Below are 15,365 nucleotides of genomic sequence, written 5' to 3'. Positions count from 1 at the left end.
AAGCTAGAGCTTAAGTACATTCTAGACTAGAGTTTGTCTATCAACGGGCTAACATTCATAGCAGCTATTGCTAGGTACTATGTATTGTAAGCTCACTTTGCTCTTCAGGGCTTTAGCCAAACAAGGCACAGCAAATGAAGACGTACTAAGTCTAGGTAGGTAGTTTCTGTAAGCTCTGGCAAATAGACAAGGTAAGGAAAAGCCCCGATATCCCCAACGATACAAGGGTCCAGCTCCGGTCCAGCTTTTCCGCCAGGGTCTTTACTTTATCCACCGGCTCCCGTCCATCCATCCATCTTCTGGGTTGTGTTGTCTTCTTCTCTTCTCTGTTCCTCTCCAGTCCATCCTCCTCAAAACCGACCGACATTGATTAGTTAGCTTGCGCCATTAATTCTCATCACCCGCCACAATGCGCTTCTCATCGTCTACTGTTCTCGCGGCTCTGCCCGCCCTCGCTGCCGCGCAGGACTCTCCCATTGATCAGTACAAGGCCCAATTCCAGAATGTCATCGGCCAGTTCGCTTCCTACATTCCTAACCCAGCCCACCATGACCCCGTTGCTGCCGCCGAGGCCAAGGCTGGTGCCATGAGACTCAACGTCTTGACTCTGGACAACTGGAAGGAGACCCTCTACGAGCCTGTTTCCGCTGGCGCCACTACTCCCGAGGAGTGGTGGTTGCTCGTCTCTGGTGGAAACAAGACCTGCTATGGTATGTTTGATGACCTGCGACATAATCGCGACACTCTACGTGCTATGCGATTTGCACTCGTCCCCCATATCTCCCAAATTGGCCACAAGCTAACGTATGACAAAAGGTCGATGCGGAGCTGTCGAGCAGGCCTTCAACGAGACCGCCGCCAAGTTTGCGCTCCTCGACAACACCCCTCATATGGCTTACTTGAACTGCGACCACCAGCCTATCCTCTGCAACTCCTGGTCTGCTGGCCCTCCCAGCCTCTACGTTTTCGAGATGCTTCCTGAGCCCGCAGCTGTCGATGTCTACAGCAAGAGACTCAACGTGACCACCACCACCTCCGACACTCTGGTCGCCCTCCAGGCCTCTGGTAGCAAGGACGAGTTCCACCTTCATACCAGCGCCTGGTTCCACCCCGTGAACGGCAAGCTGGCCGAGCATGGCCTGGCCATTCCCTTCGGTTACTTGATGTGGGCTATGAACCTCGTTCCCAACTGGCTTTTCATGCTTGTTGTGTCTTTTGGCAGCCGCGCCATGATGTGAGTCTTCCCCTTCCACTGGTGATCCATGAAGATTAACATCAGACAGGTCCCGTCGCATGCAAGGCGCGAACGGTGCTCAGCCCGCCCGATAAATTGCTGCTGGCAATTACTTGATGGGCTTTAATGATTGAACCGTATCAAGCGAGCATGCATATGCCTGCAAAAAGTATTGAGTTGTTGCATAATAATGACAAGTTTTATCGAAAAGAATGAATGATCTCATGCCTTTTGTACAAACCCATCGTATCGTCAGTGAAATGACCAGTGATTTATGATTTGTTCTCGCAAGCTGCTTCGACGTTCTTCAGGCCGTCGATGACTTCGTCGCTTATCTGCCAATTGGAGAATTTGCCATATCGTAGATCGCTTAGCGCCCCTACAGTTTGTTGCACAGACTCGAGCAGGGCTGCCTCTTCCTCCTGTAACTTTTCAATTTCAGCTTCCAGGGCGCCTGCTGCTCCTTCTAGTTCGGGAATAACAGAATTGAGGGTATGCTTGGCACTTGCTGCTCCTGATGCATCGCCAAAAAGCTGTCAAAGAAGTCCATGGTCAGTATCCCGACTAAATCGTATATAGTAGAGGGACCTACTGCGCGCTCCATTTCAATTTCGGCATCTACATCCTCTCGTTCTGCCTCACGTTTGGCTCGCAGGACTTCCCGCCGCATTGCAAGACTTCGTTTTGCTTCATCGGCGATATTTTCAGCAACTTGGTCCAGGACATCTGCACGCTGTGCTTGTAGGTCTCGAAATAAAGATCGGACTTGTGGTGATGACTGCAGCGGACGGGGGAAGAGAGCCTTGAACTGCTCGAGGGTTGTGATGGCGGTCAGAGTCGAAGGTTGAATAAGGTAATTCGCTAGGAGCTCAGCCTCTGTAGGTGCCATTTTGATGGGCGAGGAACCAGTGCGGTAATTTATTGAGTCAAGAATATTTTGCGGTTGCTAGATTAATGATTGATGCTATGTGTCGACACTGAGTACCTACCAGGTAGGATACAACCACGACGCGATGGGAAAGCGAAGCGCGTTAAGTGCCCCACCACACGACTACTGCAATGACTGTAACAAGTACCAGACAGGCGAAGCGACGGGACCAATTTACATGAATTTTACTGAAAGACAGCATTAAACTGAATCAGGCATGTTAAGTTTCACAACTTGCATAAAAGTATTATTAAACTTCGATGTTATAAGCCGGTATATTGTGTTTATCTCTACATATACAATCCTGACGATTTCCAACCGACTCTAAAAGCAAACTAGCCGCTTAATCAAATAACTTTTAGTATCTTGAGCTTTCGCTTAGACTTTGGGAGCGGCAGCTGTAGCAGCAGGAGCACCACTGCCACCGCGACCACCAACGGCACCAACAGCCTCGAGCTGCGCTGTCGTCAGGTTGACCTCGGGAAGTGGCCTTCCTCGTCCTGTGGGCCAAGAGACAAACTGAGTCTCGGCCAAGAAGTTCAGGAATCTTCCAATATCTGTTCGCGAGATACCGTAACCTGAACTCTCGTCGATGCCGGTCCAGTGCTCAGCGTCTTCCTTGAGAATCTTGACGGTGTTCGAATCGTCAAGCTCAGGGGCTCTGGTGTTGGCGGGGAGATCGTTGACACAGAAGTGGTACAGAGGCATCAGAGCATGCTGCTCCTGATCCTTTGCTTGTCCACCAGCTGTGACGTAGTTCTCCAACTCATCCTTCCACTGAGTGTAATCGACCTCGGGAGCCTTGTAGCCATAGTACTCGAGGCTGGATAAGTACTCGTTCATTCTTAGACGAGGGTGACCAGTGATATGAGCAACATGGACACCGTTGGGTAGAGGGTTAAGCGCACAAGCCACGACGACATTGGCGACGTGGTTCACTGGTACAGCGTTGACTGTGTTTACGATATGAGGCCGGACGCCAAGCTGGATACAGCCCTTGAGCATTCGGATCAAGAAATCATCAGTGTTGCAGACACCGGTCTCAATATCACCCAGAATGTATCCTGGTCGTGCAACAGTACCACGGAGACCCCTTCTTCCGGCTTCACGAACAAGCTGCTCCGAAACCCACTTGGTCTGGCCGTAACCCGTTCCAAGACCAGTGCGGCTGCCCATCATGTCGTCCTCCTCAAGGATAGAGCCCTGACCGGTGCTGATCTGCTTGTCTGAGAGGTTGACATAGTGATCAGTGTCAAGCACACTGGTCGAACTCACAAAGGTAAAGGTCTTGGGCCTTCCTTCGTTACAGAGCTTCATGGCATCGATGGTAGAGTTGACGTTGGCTGTCTTCATATCGGCATATCGCTTGACCCAGTGGACGGCAGCACCATTGTGGATAACCACATCGACAGTCTGAGCCAAATTGTTCCACACAGATGACTCGATTCCAAGGTTTGGTTGACCAAGGTCGCCAACAACGCAGCTCAGGCGGGACTCCCACTCATCTCGCCACATACCATAGCCCTCGAGGGAGCGGCGAAGACGAGAGAAGGCACCCTTAGGGTCCTTGACACTTCGGACGTGGGCAATTAGGTGAATTTGACGACTGGTACGCGAGAGGATATCCTTAATCAGATAGGCACCCAAGAAGCCAGTAGCACCAGTAAGGAACACAACGGGCTTGGCCTTGGCACGGATAGTAGATGGGTCGGCTGACTGGTACTTAGAAGGAAGCCCCTTAAGTAGTTCGTAGAGAGACCGAGCGTACTCGGGGTTCTTGTCCTCCTCTGACTCACCAGCAGCACCGCCCTTGAGCTGCCTGTCAATCTGAGCACTGAAGCCGGAGAGGCTAGGGTGCTCGTAAAGGGTGTTGATAGAGACATTTACGCCAATCGTCTTTCGCACACTCAGGAGCATTTGCTGAGCAAGCAAACTGTGACCACCAAGATCGAAGAAGTCGTTTTGGGGAGCGATGGTCTTTGCGTTGAGACCAGGAATGAGTTCAGACCAGTTTGTGGCAATTGTTTGCTCTGTGGGGGAGAGGCTCTCCCAACGCTTCAGATCCTCCTCGGTGGCATCCTCGGTCTGCTCTGCAATATCAGGGAAGGGCAGGTTAGGCTTGTCGACCTTTCCGTTAGGGTTCAGAGGAAGCTTCTCCAATGTGATCTGGTGATGTGTTAATAACTGGGTCGCACTGAACGAGACTGTGCTTGGGACTTACATAAGTAGTAGGGACCGCATAAGCAGGCAGTCGACCCTTCAAGTGGTCGCGAACCTCTGTTTGCATACGTCGGAAACGCTTGAAGTAAACCTTGGTAGGTCCGATATCGGTTCCCTCGTCCTCGACGTCTTCGAGCCCCTGGGTCTTGAGAAACTTGGGCCACTCGTTCAACTCAGGAACAATGTAGCTGACAAGAGTTGGCTCCTCGTTCTTGTCTCTTCGCACAAGAGTCTATTGAGAATGAGTAAATTGCCTTGTTAGTGGGTGCGTATTGCTGTAGACGTACCTTGCAGTCTCGGATCAATGGATTTTGGCTAAGGTTGCTGTCGATTTCATTGAGCTCAATTCTGAAGCCACGAATCTTGACCTGATCATCAGCTCGACCGGTAGCCTCAACATCTCCAGATTCGAGGTAACGTCCCAAATCGCCTGTGCGGTAAAGACGATCACGAGGAACATAACCCTTGAGTCGAGGGTCGTCCTTGTTCAAGTTCGCATAGGCCTCAACCCACTTGTTCGGTTCAACAAACCAAGAGGTGATGAACTTTTCCGCGTTCAGTGCTGCGTTGTCTCTGTATCCCTCGGCAAGACCAGCGGCACGCACGTAAATCTCACCAACCTCGCCAAGTCCGCAAATTTTATTGCGGTCCTGGCGATCGATGACAAGAAGCTGTACATTCTGCATTCCCTTGCCGGCAGGCACGGTGTTTCCAAGAGCCTCTAGAGCGTTGGGGTCTTTGGAGCGGCTAGGAATCTCGAAGTAGCTGACAGCTCTTTGTGTCTCGGTTGTTCCGTACATGTTAACAATGTTGGCGTTTTCGGCGAGCTTTCGAAGCTGTCGACAGTCTCTGGTGGTGAGAACATCACCAACAAAGAATGCCCTGTCGAGCGATGGGAACTCGGCTGTTGCACCTCCTACTAGAATTTGACCCATGGCTGGTGTTAGGTGGGTAACGGTAGGCTTGTGCTCGCGCATCCATTCGGCGAGCTTTTCATGCTGGATGTCCTCCTTGGAAGGCACCAAAAGTTGAGCGCCAAGGAAGAGAGGTGTGAAGATGTCTCGCTGGACAGGGTCATGGGCGATTCCAGAAAGAAGCGTGAACTTGCTTTCAGATGTCAAGTTGAATCTCTCTGACATCCAGGGGAAGTATCTGCAGAGACTGTAATGGCGTCCCAAGACACCCTTGGGCTTGCCTTCTGAGCCACTGGTGAAACTGCTATGGGGTTAATTATACCTCTATGAATTCAAATAAGAGAAACAAACCTGAGACTGTGAATTGATAGTTAGTAAAGAGGGTAGATAAGTGTAAACTGATTAAACTTACGTGGGGTTGCTGTCAGGGCCAACAGTAACGTCGGGGCGAGATGCAGCCTTGGATCGGACTTGAGCAAAAAGATCGGCCCCATTGATCTCACCTCCTGCTAAGATACCATCATCTCCGATTCTTAGTGAGGGGACTTCGGTCTTGAGGTTGAGCTCCTCGTCGATATATCTCCTTACAAGAGGAGCAAGTGGTCCAGCTTCATCGGACGCCTTTGCGATGTTGACCAAAGCACAAGGTTGAGCAACTTCAAGATAGATCTGTTGTCTGCTAGGAGGGTAAAGAGGGTCAAGAACTGAGAATGTAGCACCCGATGACTTTTTTTCTCTTGTTAGTTTCTGCTTCAACTATGTCATCGGGGTATGGACTCACAAGAGTGCCCATGATAGCCACAACCAAATCGACAGAGCGATGAGCCCAGATCATGACGACATCGCCATTGGTAACTCCGGCCTCGGTCAAATGATGGGCCAGGATATTAGAAGCTTCATAGATCTGCTTGTATGTGAATCGCCTCTCTGGGGCGTCTGAGGTCTTGGTTTCTACTACACAAGTCCTTTCAGGGTGTGCTTCCGCATTTCGGGCAAAGTGTTCAATGATACTGCCATCGTAGGTCCAGTCCAAATCAGCAGTGGGATCGGGAATGTTGGCCATTGTGAATAGCTGCCTGAAGCAATGGCTATATGTGAGGGTTGTAGAGTCAGGCTGAATAAAGGGAGGGTTTTTGAAGGTGAATAAGTTGTTCACTGCCCTATATGCAAGTTCAAGAAACTTTTTGGTGAGAGGCGGCGTCCAATTGACTCACGTCAGTTCTAAGACCTTGCGAGATCGGCCCAGCGGGGATCAACACTTTTAGCAGGGCTTTGCTTTTCCCCAGTGATGTAGAGGTCTCCATTGGAAAAGTTAGAGAGCCTCCCACTATAATTCTGATACTGCACTACATACATACTGCGGGCAACACTTTGAATTCTCCACAACCTTGATGTTTCTATTGGATCATTCATGATACTTCCATGGCTTAGGTTTGCCTCTTATCTTATCACACCCAAAAGGCTGGGTCTGAGTCCGGGTCCTATCCGCACTCTAAAGAAAGAAGGGGGGTGGTCTATCCTATCCTGTCGCGTCGGGTCTTCGCGTGCAGTGAAAAGAAGAAGCACACCCCCTGTTCCCTCATTAACGCGACCTACCTACACTAAAAGTACCTAATTGTGTACCTTCCTACCGTATCCGTATGAACCTTGCCGTAATTGTTGATGCAAAACTAGACTGTCCTCCATGTATCAACCTATTAGCTTCATTCTCATCTCATCCTGTTGATTGATCTCAGACTTGGACCGTTGTCAGCACCCATTAAACTCGACAAGAAAGCATACCCGCATACAGATTTCAAAGGGTATCCGTGCTTAGAGGTAGTTGACATTTGCTTCTTGTTCCGTCTTTTCTTTCCCCATTCACTTCTTCCCTTTCTGACAACTTCAACTCTTCTCTTCTCTTTCAACACTCAACAATCACATCACAACCACAACCGGCATCATCATGGCTCCAGCGCGTCAACAACCGGCGCCTCCGCCTTTTAGCAAGGATGAAAAGGTTCTGTGTTTCCATATGGACATGCTCTATGAGGCCAAGATCATGGACGTCCAGCAAGGTGAGAAACCCAGTGACGGATACAAGTATAAAGTCCACTACAAGGGATGGAAGAACACTTGGGATGACTGGGTCCTGGTTGACCGCATCCGGCCTTTTGACGACGAACACAAAGAGCTGGCTGCACAGCTTCATGCGCAACTGAAGCATAACATTCAAAGGAGCACGAAGCAGCCAAAGAAGGGTCTCCGAAGTGGTGCTGAGTCGGCCAGAGTTAGCGAGGAGCGATCAGGCTCGGCCACTGTTCAAGGAGGCAGGGGAGGTAGGCGAGGAAAAGATTGGGAGCTTGAGCAGGTAAGACACTATTTTCATCTTTGTTCTGGCATATCTCATTGCCATGTTCCCGTCCGTTACTCGACCGCCCTTTGCGTTTTATAAGAGTGTTGTTCCCAGGAAGTTCTGGGCTGTAACATGTAACAGGTGAAGTGAGTTGGCTGCGTTGAGACTGCTCAACGGCTGCATCACCTACGCTTTATTACGCTATTCCCAATTTCTCCTCTCAGTCGAAGCGATTACAAGGCTTTGCCAAAGTCTGGTTTTCTATATGGCCAGATAGAGCGGGCTGTCCAAAACCTTTAGGGGCGTTTGTTTGTGATTCAGTATCCAGCATTGACCTACAACCTGCTACTCTGCAGCACTGGCACTCTTCCCCTGTATTTGCATTATTATCTATCACTGTCACCCTTCTTCCAACACCAAAAGCTGCCACCTTCCCAGCCATATTTCTACATCCTACACTACAAACCCCCCGCAGTTGATATTTACCATAATCTTTCCATTACCTCCCAACTTCACATTTCTTCCCCATCTACACTCTCCCCTTCCCCTTCTATATCTGCATCTTACCCTGAAACAACACCGCGACGCAATGTTTCCTCCCGGTAAGGCCTCTGCATCGCAAGGCTTCCCCATCTCAAACATCAGGGGCTCAGCCGAGGAGGCCCAGCCAAGCGAGTCTGTCGATCCCGGCAAGTCATCTCGAAAGATTAGGCTCAGAAGCGTCAAAGAACCAAATGACCTCCTGACAACACGCCCTTCCGAGAACCACCGCTATGTGACCGACTCTGGGAAGCTCATCCAAGATGACCGATACACTGCGCCCCTACCTGTTGCAACCGAGCCTAAGCAGCCTCGTCGCAAGTCCTCAAAGCCTTCCAAGCATGCCAATAAGCCCAAGCGGAGCTCATTTGACCAACCTGACCAACTTGAGATGGTAGATACATCCCTCGAGCACTTTTGATCTCCTCGCTCAGAATAGCTGTTGTTTTCCACTGGCCATTGCCGTCCCATGCTAACTGCTTTACAGGAGGATGCTTTCCATAACAAGCCCATGATCAACTTGCCGGTGCCTGATCACATTCAAGCCATGCTAGTCGATGACTGGGAGAACATCACCAAGAACAATCAGCTAGTTCCTCTACCTCACTCCAAGCCAGTCGCCAAGATTTTCGAAGACTACCTTGCCCATGAGCGCCCTCACCGAGAGGAGGGATCGTCCAGCATGGACATCTTGGAAGAAGTCGTAGCAGGCCTTCGTGAGTACTTTGAGAAGGCCCTTAGCAGGATCCTACTCTATCGGTAAGTCTAATCCCCGGAAAAACATGATCCAATCCTCACCATGACCAGCTTTGAACGCCACCAGTATATGGAAATGAAGAAGCTGTGGGAAAACACCGATTCTGACCCCGAGTACACCAACGTCTGTGACGTCTACGGCGCTGAGCACCTTGCTCGATTGATCGGTATGAGTACTCCTGATTTCTCTCCACGATTCTTGACTGACTTGGCCTTGATAGTGTCTCTCCCTGAGTTGCTTGCGCAAACCAACATGGACCAGCAGTCCGTGTCACGCCTCCGTGAAGAGATTGGCAAATTCAATGTCTGGCTGGGACGCAACTGCGAAACCTACTTTGCAAATGAGTATGAAACTCCAGCCCAGGACTACATCGACAAGGCCCGCAGCTTCTAGATTCTGCCGGTCAATCCTTAATCTATGTTCTCTGTCGTCTTTTTAGTCCTCACAGGCCAGTCTTATTAGTACCCTGCAACTATTATTTGCAACATGGCACTACAAGGCAGACGAAGTGTTTTTCTATTGTCATCCTTTTGAGGTAACGAGATTCATGGTTGGGATAACGCGGTGTTATACACGTGGTTGTAGGATAATGAAGGCCTTCGCCGTATGTCTTTTAACTGGTATTATTCTTTTGGTGTTTTAGGATCTTAGTTTACCAAAATTTGTATTATTCATTTAGGTCCCAAGAAACAAATGAACGAAGCATTTTTTTTTCAATAGTCTTTCTTAAATTTTGTCTTGATCGTGATTTTATCATTTCCTCCAAACTGCCACCATGTTTTGTACAAACGTCATTACAATATAGTACACATTCCTGTTTAACTTTTCCTTGGTATCAATTTCTGTCCCCTCACATTCTCGGCACAGCCTTCTCAATGTAGAATCCAGCATCTGGTGTCCGCGCAGCCTTTACTTCTCTCTTGCTCAACACGCGGTCCACCTCTTCCACGCGAACAAGCTCCTTGACCTTGAGAATCATACCGGCAAACTGTGGGTGCACAGGGTGGAAGACGGTTTGCATTCGTCGGCGCAGACCCAGAGCGGCGAGAACACCCCGTGTGCGTTCGGGAAGACCAATGGCCGAGCGGTGGAGAGTGATGCGAAAGAAAGACATTGTCGGGAAAGAGTTCAGTTTGCGGTGGTGGTTGATCGGTCGGTAGGAGGATGAATCGTAGCGCTAGGTCTAAGGCTGTGCGTAAGAACGAGTCATGAATGGATTGTTAGAAGGCAGCTTACCACCAATGCCTTGCAATTGCGCTCGAGGAGTGATTTCCCAGGAAGATACAGCTGCCCGCCTTGCACGTCTCGTCAGTCGTCGTCTATCAGCAAAGCATGAGCTCAGGGTCGGCGTCAAAATCCACAGAGACGCTAAACTCTTTCTGGGGCTACCATGTCATGTGACATCCTCGTCTTTGAGTTTACTCATGATGGAACAGTTGGGTCAGTGCAGTACCTAATATTGCAACTTTAATTGAGAACTAAGAATTGAGAAATCCATCACTTATATTATTAATCAATGGCAGTTTACTAGTTGTGCTAGTGATTGATTGTTTTCGGTTGATATGATTAGGGATGGTCCTCAGCTTCCGATTAAAATCCCACTCAAAGCAAGCTGAATATGATCTACAGTGACGGCCAAACAATTTTGATTTGATGGGGGGCTTTTCAAAGTCTACAGCAGCCAAACAATAAGATAAAAACAGGTCATATGAAACTGCTAGAAATGTTCAAATATGCACAATTCTTGGTTTTAACGCTACAGCTCACCAAGTCGATATCATACATAACATGACAAGCATTACCAATTCAAAGCACATGTAAGCCAATCAGAGTCTCATATCAAACATCAACATTCATGTCTATAGGATCAAGCGAGTAATATGGAGTGCCATCTTGTGGCCTCCAGCACTAGTTACATTGTATTGGAATTCTCATACAGACCGTCGTTTTTTCCCGACGCGTCCAGGCCGGCACAAAATCATCAAATGCTCGACGCCTTATCTCTTCCCTTTCCGATTGCATTATCATTCCCCATTTCTTACAGAGAAACCTCAACACGGCCCTCAGCACCAGGGGCACCAGCCTCCCGGAGGTTGGGGAGGAGGTAAGTGATGTCGTCCCAGGGATGACGGTAGAGACCAGTTCGCAGACGCTTCTGGTCGAGGAAATGGGCAATAAGACCAATGCTTCGGCCGAGGACGAAGAGACCATTGAGAACACCCATCTTGAGGTAGTCCTCCGCCTCCTCTGCAGAGAATGCACCGCAATTGCGGACAAGATCGACAAAGCAAACAGCAATACAACCGTCGACGTTGAGAATGAGGTTGTCCTTCTTGGAAGTCGTGACCGTTTCAACAGCAAGGGCGTAGTCAAGGAGCTTGTGGCTAGGGAAATTGTTGATTACGTACTCCTTTACGAGCTCGACACGGAGATCGGGGTTGTTTCGGGACTTGATACGGTGACCAATACCAGGGATGAGCTTGTTGGCCTTGCGCATGCTGTCAACGAAGTCACGGGGGCTGAGACCTTTGTCAAAGGCACGGGTGAACTCTTCAGCGGCGCCGTCAAGGGCACCACCGAACCTTGAGCCGATTGTCAAAAGTCCTGCTACCAAGCTGCTGATCAGGTCCTTCCCAGCACGTGTGGTAATGATAGTGTTCATGGCACCAGACACGGCGGGACCGTGGTCGGCAGTGAGCATAAGGACCATCTCGAGGAACTTGGAAGCATAAGGGGGGAGGCGGCGGCGGAACCACAGAAGAGACATGACACCGCCAATGCCGATATCCTCCTTGAAAACGTCAGAGATAGGCATGCCGGCATAGAGAAGCTCTTGGCCACGGTCATCGGAAATGGTGGAGATGAAGGCAGCGGGCTTTCGGATGAGACCAAGCTCCTGGGCCCAAGAGTAATCGAGAGGAATCTTGGGGACAATAGGCTCGGGCTGAGGAACGATGGTACCTTGAGAGACAAGGTCATCGTAGACCTTCTTGAGGGTTGAGGGGAGATCCTCAAAGGTGGTGGGGACGTGGAAACCGGCCTCTTTCATCTGCTCGTTCTTCATCTTGGCAGTCTCAAGCTGAGAGTTGGCGAAAGAACCAGCGTGACCGAACTGGACCTCAGTCTTGAACATGCTGGCGCAGGTACCAATGGCCCAGGCGACAATGGGCTTGGTGATGATGCCCTGCTTAACGGCCTCAATGACCTTGTACTCCTCAACACCACCAACCTCACCAAGCAAGACAAGGATCTTGCACTCGGGATCGGCCTGGTATCGTAGAAGATGGTCGATGAAAGTGGTACCGGGGTATCGATCACCACCAATGGCAATACCCTCGTACACGCCATCGGTGTTCTGGGAGATAATGTTGTTGAGCTCGTTGGACATACCACCAGACTTGGAGACATAACCAACGGAACCCTTGCGGTAGAGCTTGGAGGCAACAATGTTGTCCATCATACCACCAGTGTTACCGATCTTGAAGCTGCCAGGCTTGATACCACCAACGGTGGCGGGTCCAATAATGGTAACACCCTTCTTCTTGGCGACGTGGGCGATCTCACGAGCTCGCTGGAGTTCTTGATTAGCAAGATGGTTTGAGGTAAAACTGCAATTGGCAAAGACTTACACGCTCGGGAACACCCTCAGCAATGATAGCAATGGTCTTGACCTGGGAGTACTCCATAAGCTCCATGGTAGAGCTATAGACACTTCGGGAAGAAGCAAAGTTGACGACGACGTCGACGTCAGGGTGCTTCTCAATGGCCTTTTCAACCTGCTGGTAGACGGGCAGCAGAGTCTCGCTGGTTCCCCAGTACATCTTGCTGACGAATTGGCCGCCGAAGGTGTAGACAATACCGGCGACAGAGGGCTTGGATCGCTTGCAGATGAAGTCGAAGTCGAGCATGCCCTGGACGGCTCTAGGCTGGAGACCGTAGACGAGGCATCGTGTCTTGTCGGTGAAGAGAGCGTGCTCAGGAAGAGGGCTCAGGGGTCGGCTAGAAGCCGTAAAGCGCTGAATGTTGTCGTTGGCCGACAGGCTGTTGGAGGCAGCGGCAGCCATTGTGAATATCGAGCTCGACGGTGTGGTGGAGGTAGGAGTTCAAGATTTGAAAGCGCTGGAGGAACCAAGTAAGGTATCAGCGACTACGAAGAGAGGAAACACTCTGAGCTCTCTAAGGGGGAAGCGGGCTCAAAGGAATTAGGTATGAGGGAGAGATGAAGGTATGAAGAGGAATTGGGGAAGGGATTGAAGATGAGTAGAAGAAACGGTCGAGGTGATCCGTCAGTTGAGACAAATGGAAAGACGGGAGACGAGGGGGAGGGGGAGGGACAGGAGAATTCAGGAGGAATGTTTACTTCTAGGTACTAAGGTACTGCTGTCTGGTGGGTGTGTAAAAGCTAGGCTTGATTTTGGTTGACTTTCAAGGGTCAATGGCTGCTATGTTGTGAGCAAGCTGTAGCAAAAGGCCATCCATGTCGTCTTCCCCATCCACATCCAGCCATCCTTCAAGCCCACCCGACACCGGGCAGAAAAACTTAGTGGGGTTGTACTCCAGGTACAGTACATGGCGGGGCAGGGGGTCGTGTATCTACACTACACTGCCCCTGTAAGATGGGGCCCACCTCCCGGTACATCGCACTAGCCACCGCCTTGCAGTCTTGCACCAGTTTTCTCACCTACACAACCCGCACCTCATCAAGGAGGTATTTTTCTTTTTTTGGAGTGAAACGGCCTTACTCACCGAATCAACAATTTTCAGGTATCTTTACGGCAATACTAGTCTCACAAAAAGTCAAATTGCCAAAGGGCAATTCCTCGTCAATATTTCGGCACCACAAGGGGTGGGATAGAACCTAACATTGATCTACCAGCCAGTTGGGGAAGAAGCCTGTGCTTTCTTTGGGGATGTCGCTTGTTCCAGGGTCCTCTTTTTTTTCCTTCTGTTGATCTGTTGAATCCATGGACTTTTTTCTTGTGCTGGCAATTGAGCTTGTAGACTGGAGCTTCCACACCAAAGTACTGGTACATCCAATGGGACACATTGAAAGTTGGTGCCAATCTATGTATCACTTGTAATAAGAGGCGTTGATGGTGTTGTTCCCCCACCATGGCCCCAAGAAGTCTGTCTATTAGCGGCTCAGTTCAGTTCAAAAACCCAGTTACCAGTGAATTCAGAGAATATCGGTGGTCACAGGGACGCAAAGGCCAGCGCATCTTGTTTCGGGTAAAAGAGACATAGAAAGGCTCATTCTTGGTTTCTTTTTGTCTGAAACAACGGGGTCTCGCAGTGTGTATCCAGCCCAACGCATAGTGTGCATTACCGTAGAAGATATTCCAAGATTGAGTAGTCTCTGGTCTAAATTTGCACACACACACTTCTCAGTACTGTACAACAATATAGTGATACCCAAAATCTCGTAAGCCTACAGAAAAAAGGAAGATAAGCATACAACCAGTCAGCTTTTGTACGGGCTGACCAAACGAACGCTTGTTGGTTGGTAGAGGTGTATATCGTGTTGAGATCTGACCTCTTTCCAGGGACAGTAGAGAATGAAAAGGCGGCATTGATCGTTGTCGAGTGGACACCCTTTCACATTGAGCAGTGTAACTGGCTTAGAGCTAGCCCTACCACTTTGAATACTGTACAAGCTGTGCAAAAGAAATGGAACTATGCTCTCTACACCTTGATACATCTGCATTGGGACATTCTGTAAATGAGGCCACTTTCTTCCTGGTCTTCCGGTTGATGTTCCACCGGTGTTCTGCATTTCCAACGGGTAGCTTATTGCCATGTACAGACAGGCCTGAGCACACGACTTGATAGCTTGGACCGCCTGGTAGGCCTGAACTGGGCAGGCCTTGACTAGAGTACTGCTGTACTGTAGCCTTTTTGAAAATTAAAACTTTCTCCACCGAAAATCGGACACAGACGCAGCAACATGGACACTTGATCCCGTAGCCAACCGGGGAGTTGTGGGCTGGTTCGAAGTGAACAGCGTGGAATGGATTGGGATAAGAAAGCTCCAGTGAGATGAGATGAGGTGAGGTGAGGTAAGTGGAGTCCATCCAGCCTGGCTGCCTGGTTGGAGGGGGATGGAGGGGCAGACCAAGCCCAAGCCAAGTCGGGGGTGGCGTCTTCAATGTCAATGTCAATTGAAGTGTTCTGCACGCACTTCACCTTGGCCTGTCCGAGTGAGTATATTGAGGCGCCCGACCTACCTCATGGGGACTCACCGCAAGGTCAACCCTTCGCTCTTCCCCGGAACCCGAGTCAATCATTGCCAACCTCATCAGATGGATTGGATGTAAGTCCCCAACCTGAACCAGGGATCATGTTGATATCGTTACCCCAAAAAAGGAAGCAAGCACACAATAACAACTCAGAAACGAAATTGGCCGAGAAACTGATAGAAGCTATCGAATCTCGGGAGA

At 49.8% G+C, this 15,365-nt stretch overlaps 7 protein-coding genes across 7 annotated transcripts; 3 read left to right on the top strand and 4 right to left on the bottom strand.

The window, feature by feature from the left end:
• Positions 1 to 409: 409 nt before the first annotated feature.
• On the top strand, positions 410 to 1,329 carry FSST1_011686 (uncharacterized protein; the record flags this gene model as incomplete). Its single annotated transcript, XM_083234841.1, has 3 exons — positions 410 to 710; positions 817 to 1,234; positions 1,284 to 1,329. The coding sequence occupies 3 exons, from the start codon at positions 410 to 412 to the stop codon at positions 1,327 to 1,329; spliced, it is 765 nt and encodes a 254-aa protein (XP_083081382.1).
• A 177-nt stretch (positions 1,330 to 1,506) lies between these two features.
• FSST1_011685 (Cnl2/NKP2 family protein-domain-containing protein) lies at positions 1,507 to 2,123 on the bottom strand (the record flags this gene model as incomplete). Its single annotated transcript, XM_083234840.1, has 2 exons — positions 1,507 to 1,767; positions 1,827 to 2,123. The coding sequence occupies 2 exons, from the start codon at positions 2,121 to 2,123 to the stop codon at positions 1,507 to 1,509; spliced, it is 558 nt and encodes a 185-aa protein (XP_083081381.1).
• A 417-nt stretch (positions 2,124 to 2,540) lies between these two features.
• On the bottom strand, positions 2,541 to 6,359 carry FSST1_011684 (L-aminoadipate-semialdehyde dehydrogenase; the record flags this gene model as incomplete). Its single annotated transcript, XM_083234838.1, has 6 exons — positions 2,541 to 4,328; positions 4,384 to 4,614; positions 4,670 to 5,597; positions 5,648 to 5,653; positions 5,709 to 6,022; positions 6,078 to 6,359. 6 exons carry the CDS (start codon positions 6,357 to 6,359, stop codon positions 2,541 to 2,543), a joined length of 3,549 nt encoding a protein of 1,182 aa, XP_083081380.1.
• An 882-nt stretch (positions 6,360 to 7,241) lies between these two features.
• Positions 7,242 to 7,776, top strand: FSST1_011683 (uncharacterized protein; the record flags this gene model as incomplete). Its single annotated transcript, XM_083234837.1, has 2 exons — positions 7,242 to 7,614; positions 7,652 to 7,776. 2 exons carry the CDS (start codon positions 7,242 to 7,244, stop codon positions 7,774 to 7,776), a joined length of 498 nt encoding a protein of 165 aa, XP_083081379.1.
• A 444-nt stretch (positions 7,777 to 8,220) lies between these two features.
• FSST1_011682 (MRG-domain-containing protein) lies at positions 8,221 to 9,321 on the top strand (the record flags this gene model as incomplete). The annotated part of the gene is made up of 4 exons (XM_083234836.1): positions 8,221 to 8,565; positions 8,659 to 8,930; positions 8,979 to 9,094; positions 9,149 to 9,321. The coding sequence occupies 4 exons, from the start codon at positions 8,221 to 8,223 to the stop codon at positions 9,319 to 9,321; spliced, it is 906 nt and encodes a 301-aa protein (XP_083081378.1).
• Positions 9,322 to 9,778: 457 nt separating this feature from the next.
• FSST1_011681 (mitochondrial 54S ribosomal protein uL30m) lies at positions 9,779 to 10,042 on the bottom strand (the record flags this gene model as incomplete). The annotated part of the gene is made up of 1 exon (XM_083234835.1): positions 9,779 to 10,042. One exon carries the CDS (start codon positions 10,040 to 10,042, stop codon positions 9,779 to 9,781), a length of 264 nt encoding a protein of 87 aa, XP_083081377.1.
• A 924-nt stretch (positions 10,043 to 10,966) lies between these two features.
• FSST1_011680 (citrate synthase-like protein) lies at positions 10,967 to 12,992 on the bottom strand (the record flags this gene model as incomplete). Its single annotated transcript, XM_083234834.1, has 2 exons — positions 10,967 to 12,499; positions 12,558 to 12,992. The coding sequence occupies 2 exons, from the start codon at positions 12,990 to 12,992 to the stop codon at positions 10,967 to 10,969; spliced, it is 1,968 nt and encodes a 655-aa protein (XP_083081376.1).
• Positions 12,993 to 15,365: the final 2,373 nt, after the last annotated feature.

This window comes from Fusarium sambucinum, chromosome III (genome assembly GCF_050947815.1).
Source record: "Fusarium sambucinum isolate potato_lamoka chromosome III, whole genome shotgun sequence".
NCBI classification, from domain to species: Eukaryota; Fungi; Ascomycota; class Sordariomycetes; order Hypocreales; family Nectriaceae; genus Fusarium; species Fusarium sambucinum.
Note: the sequence above shows the minus strand (reverse complement) of the source record. Positions and strands in the feature narration are given on the sequence as shown.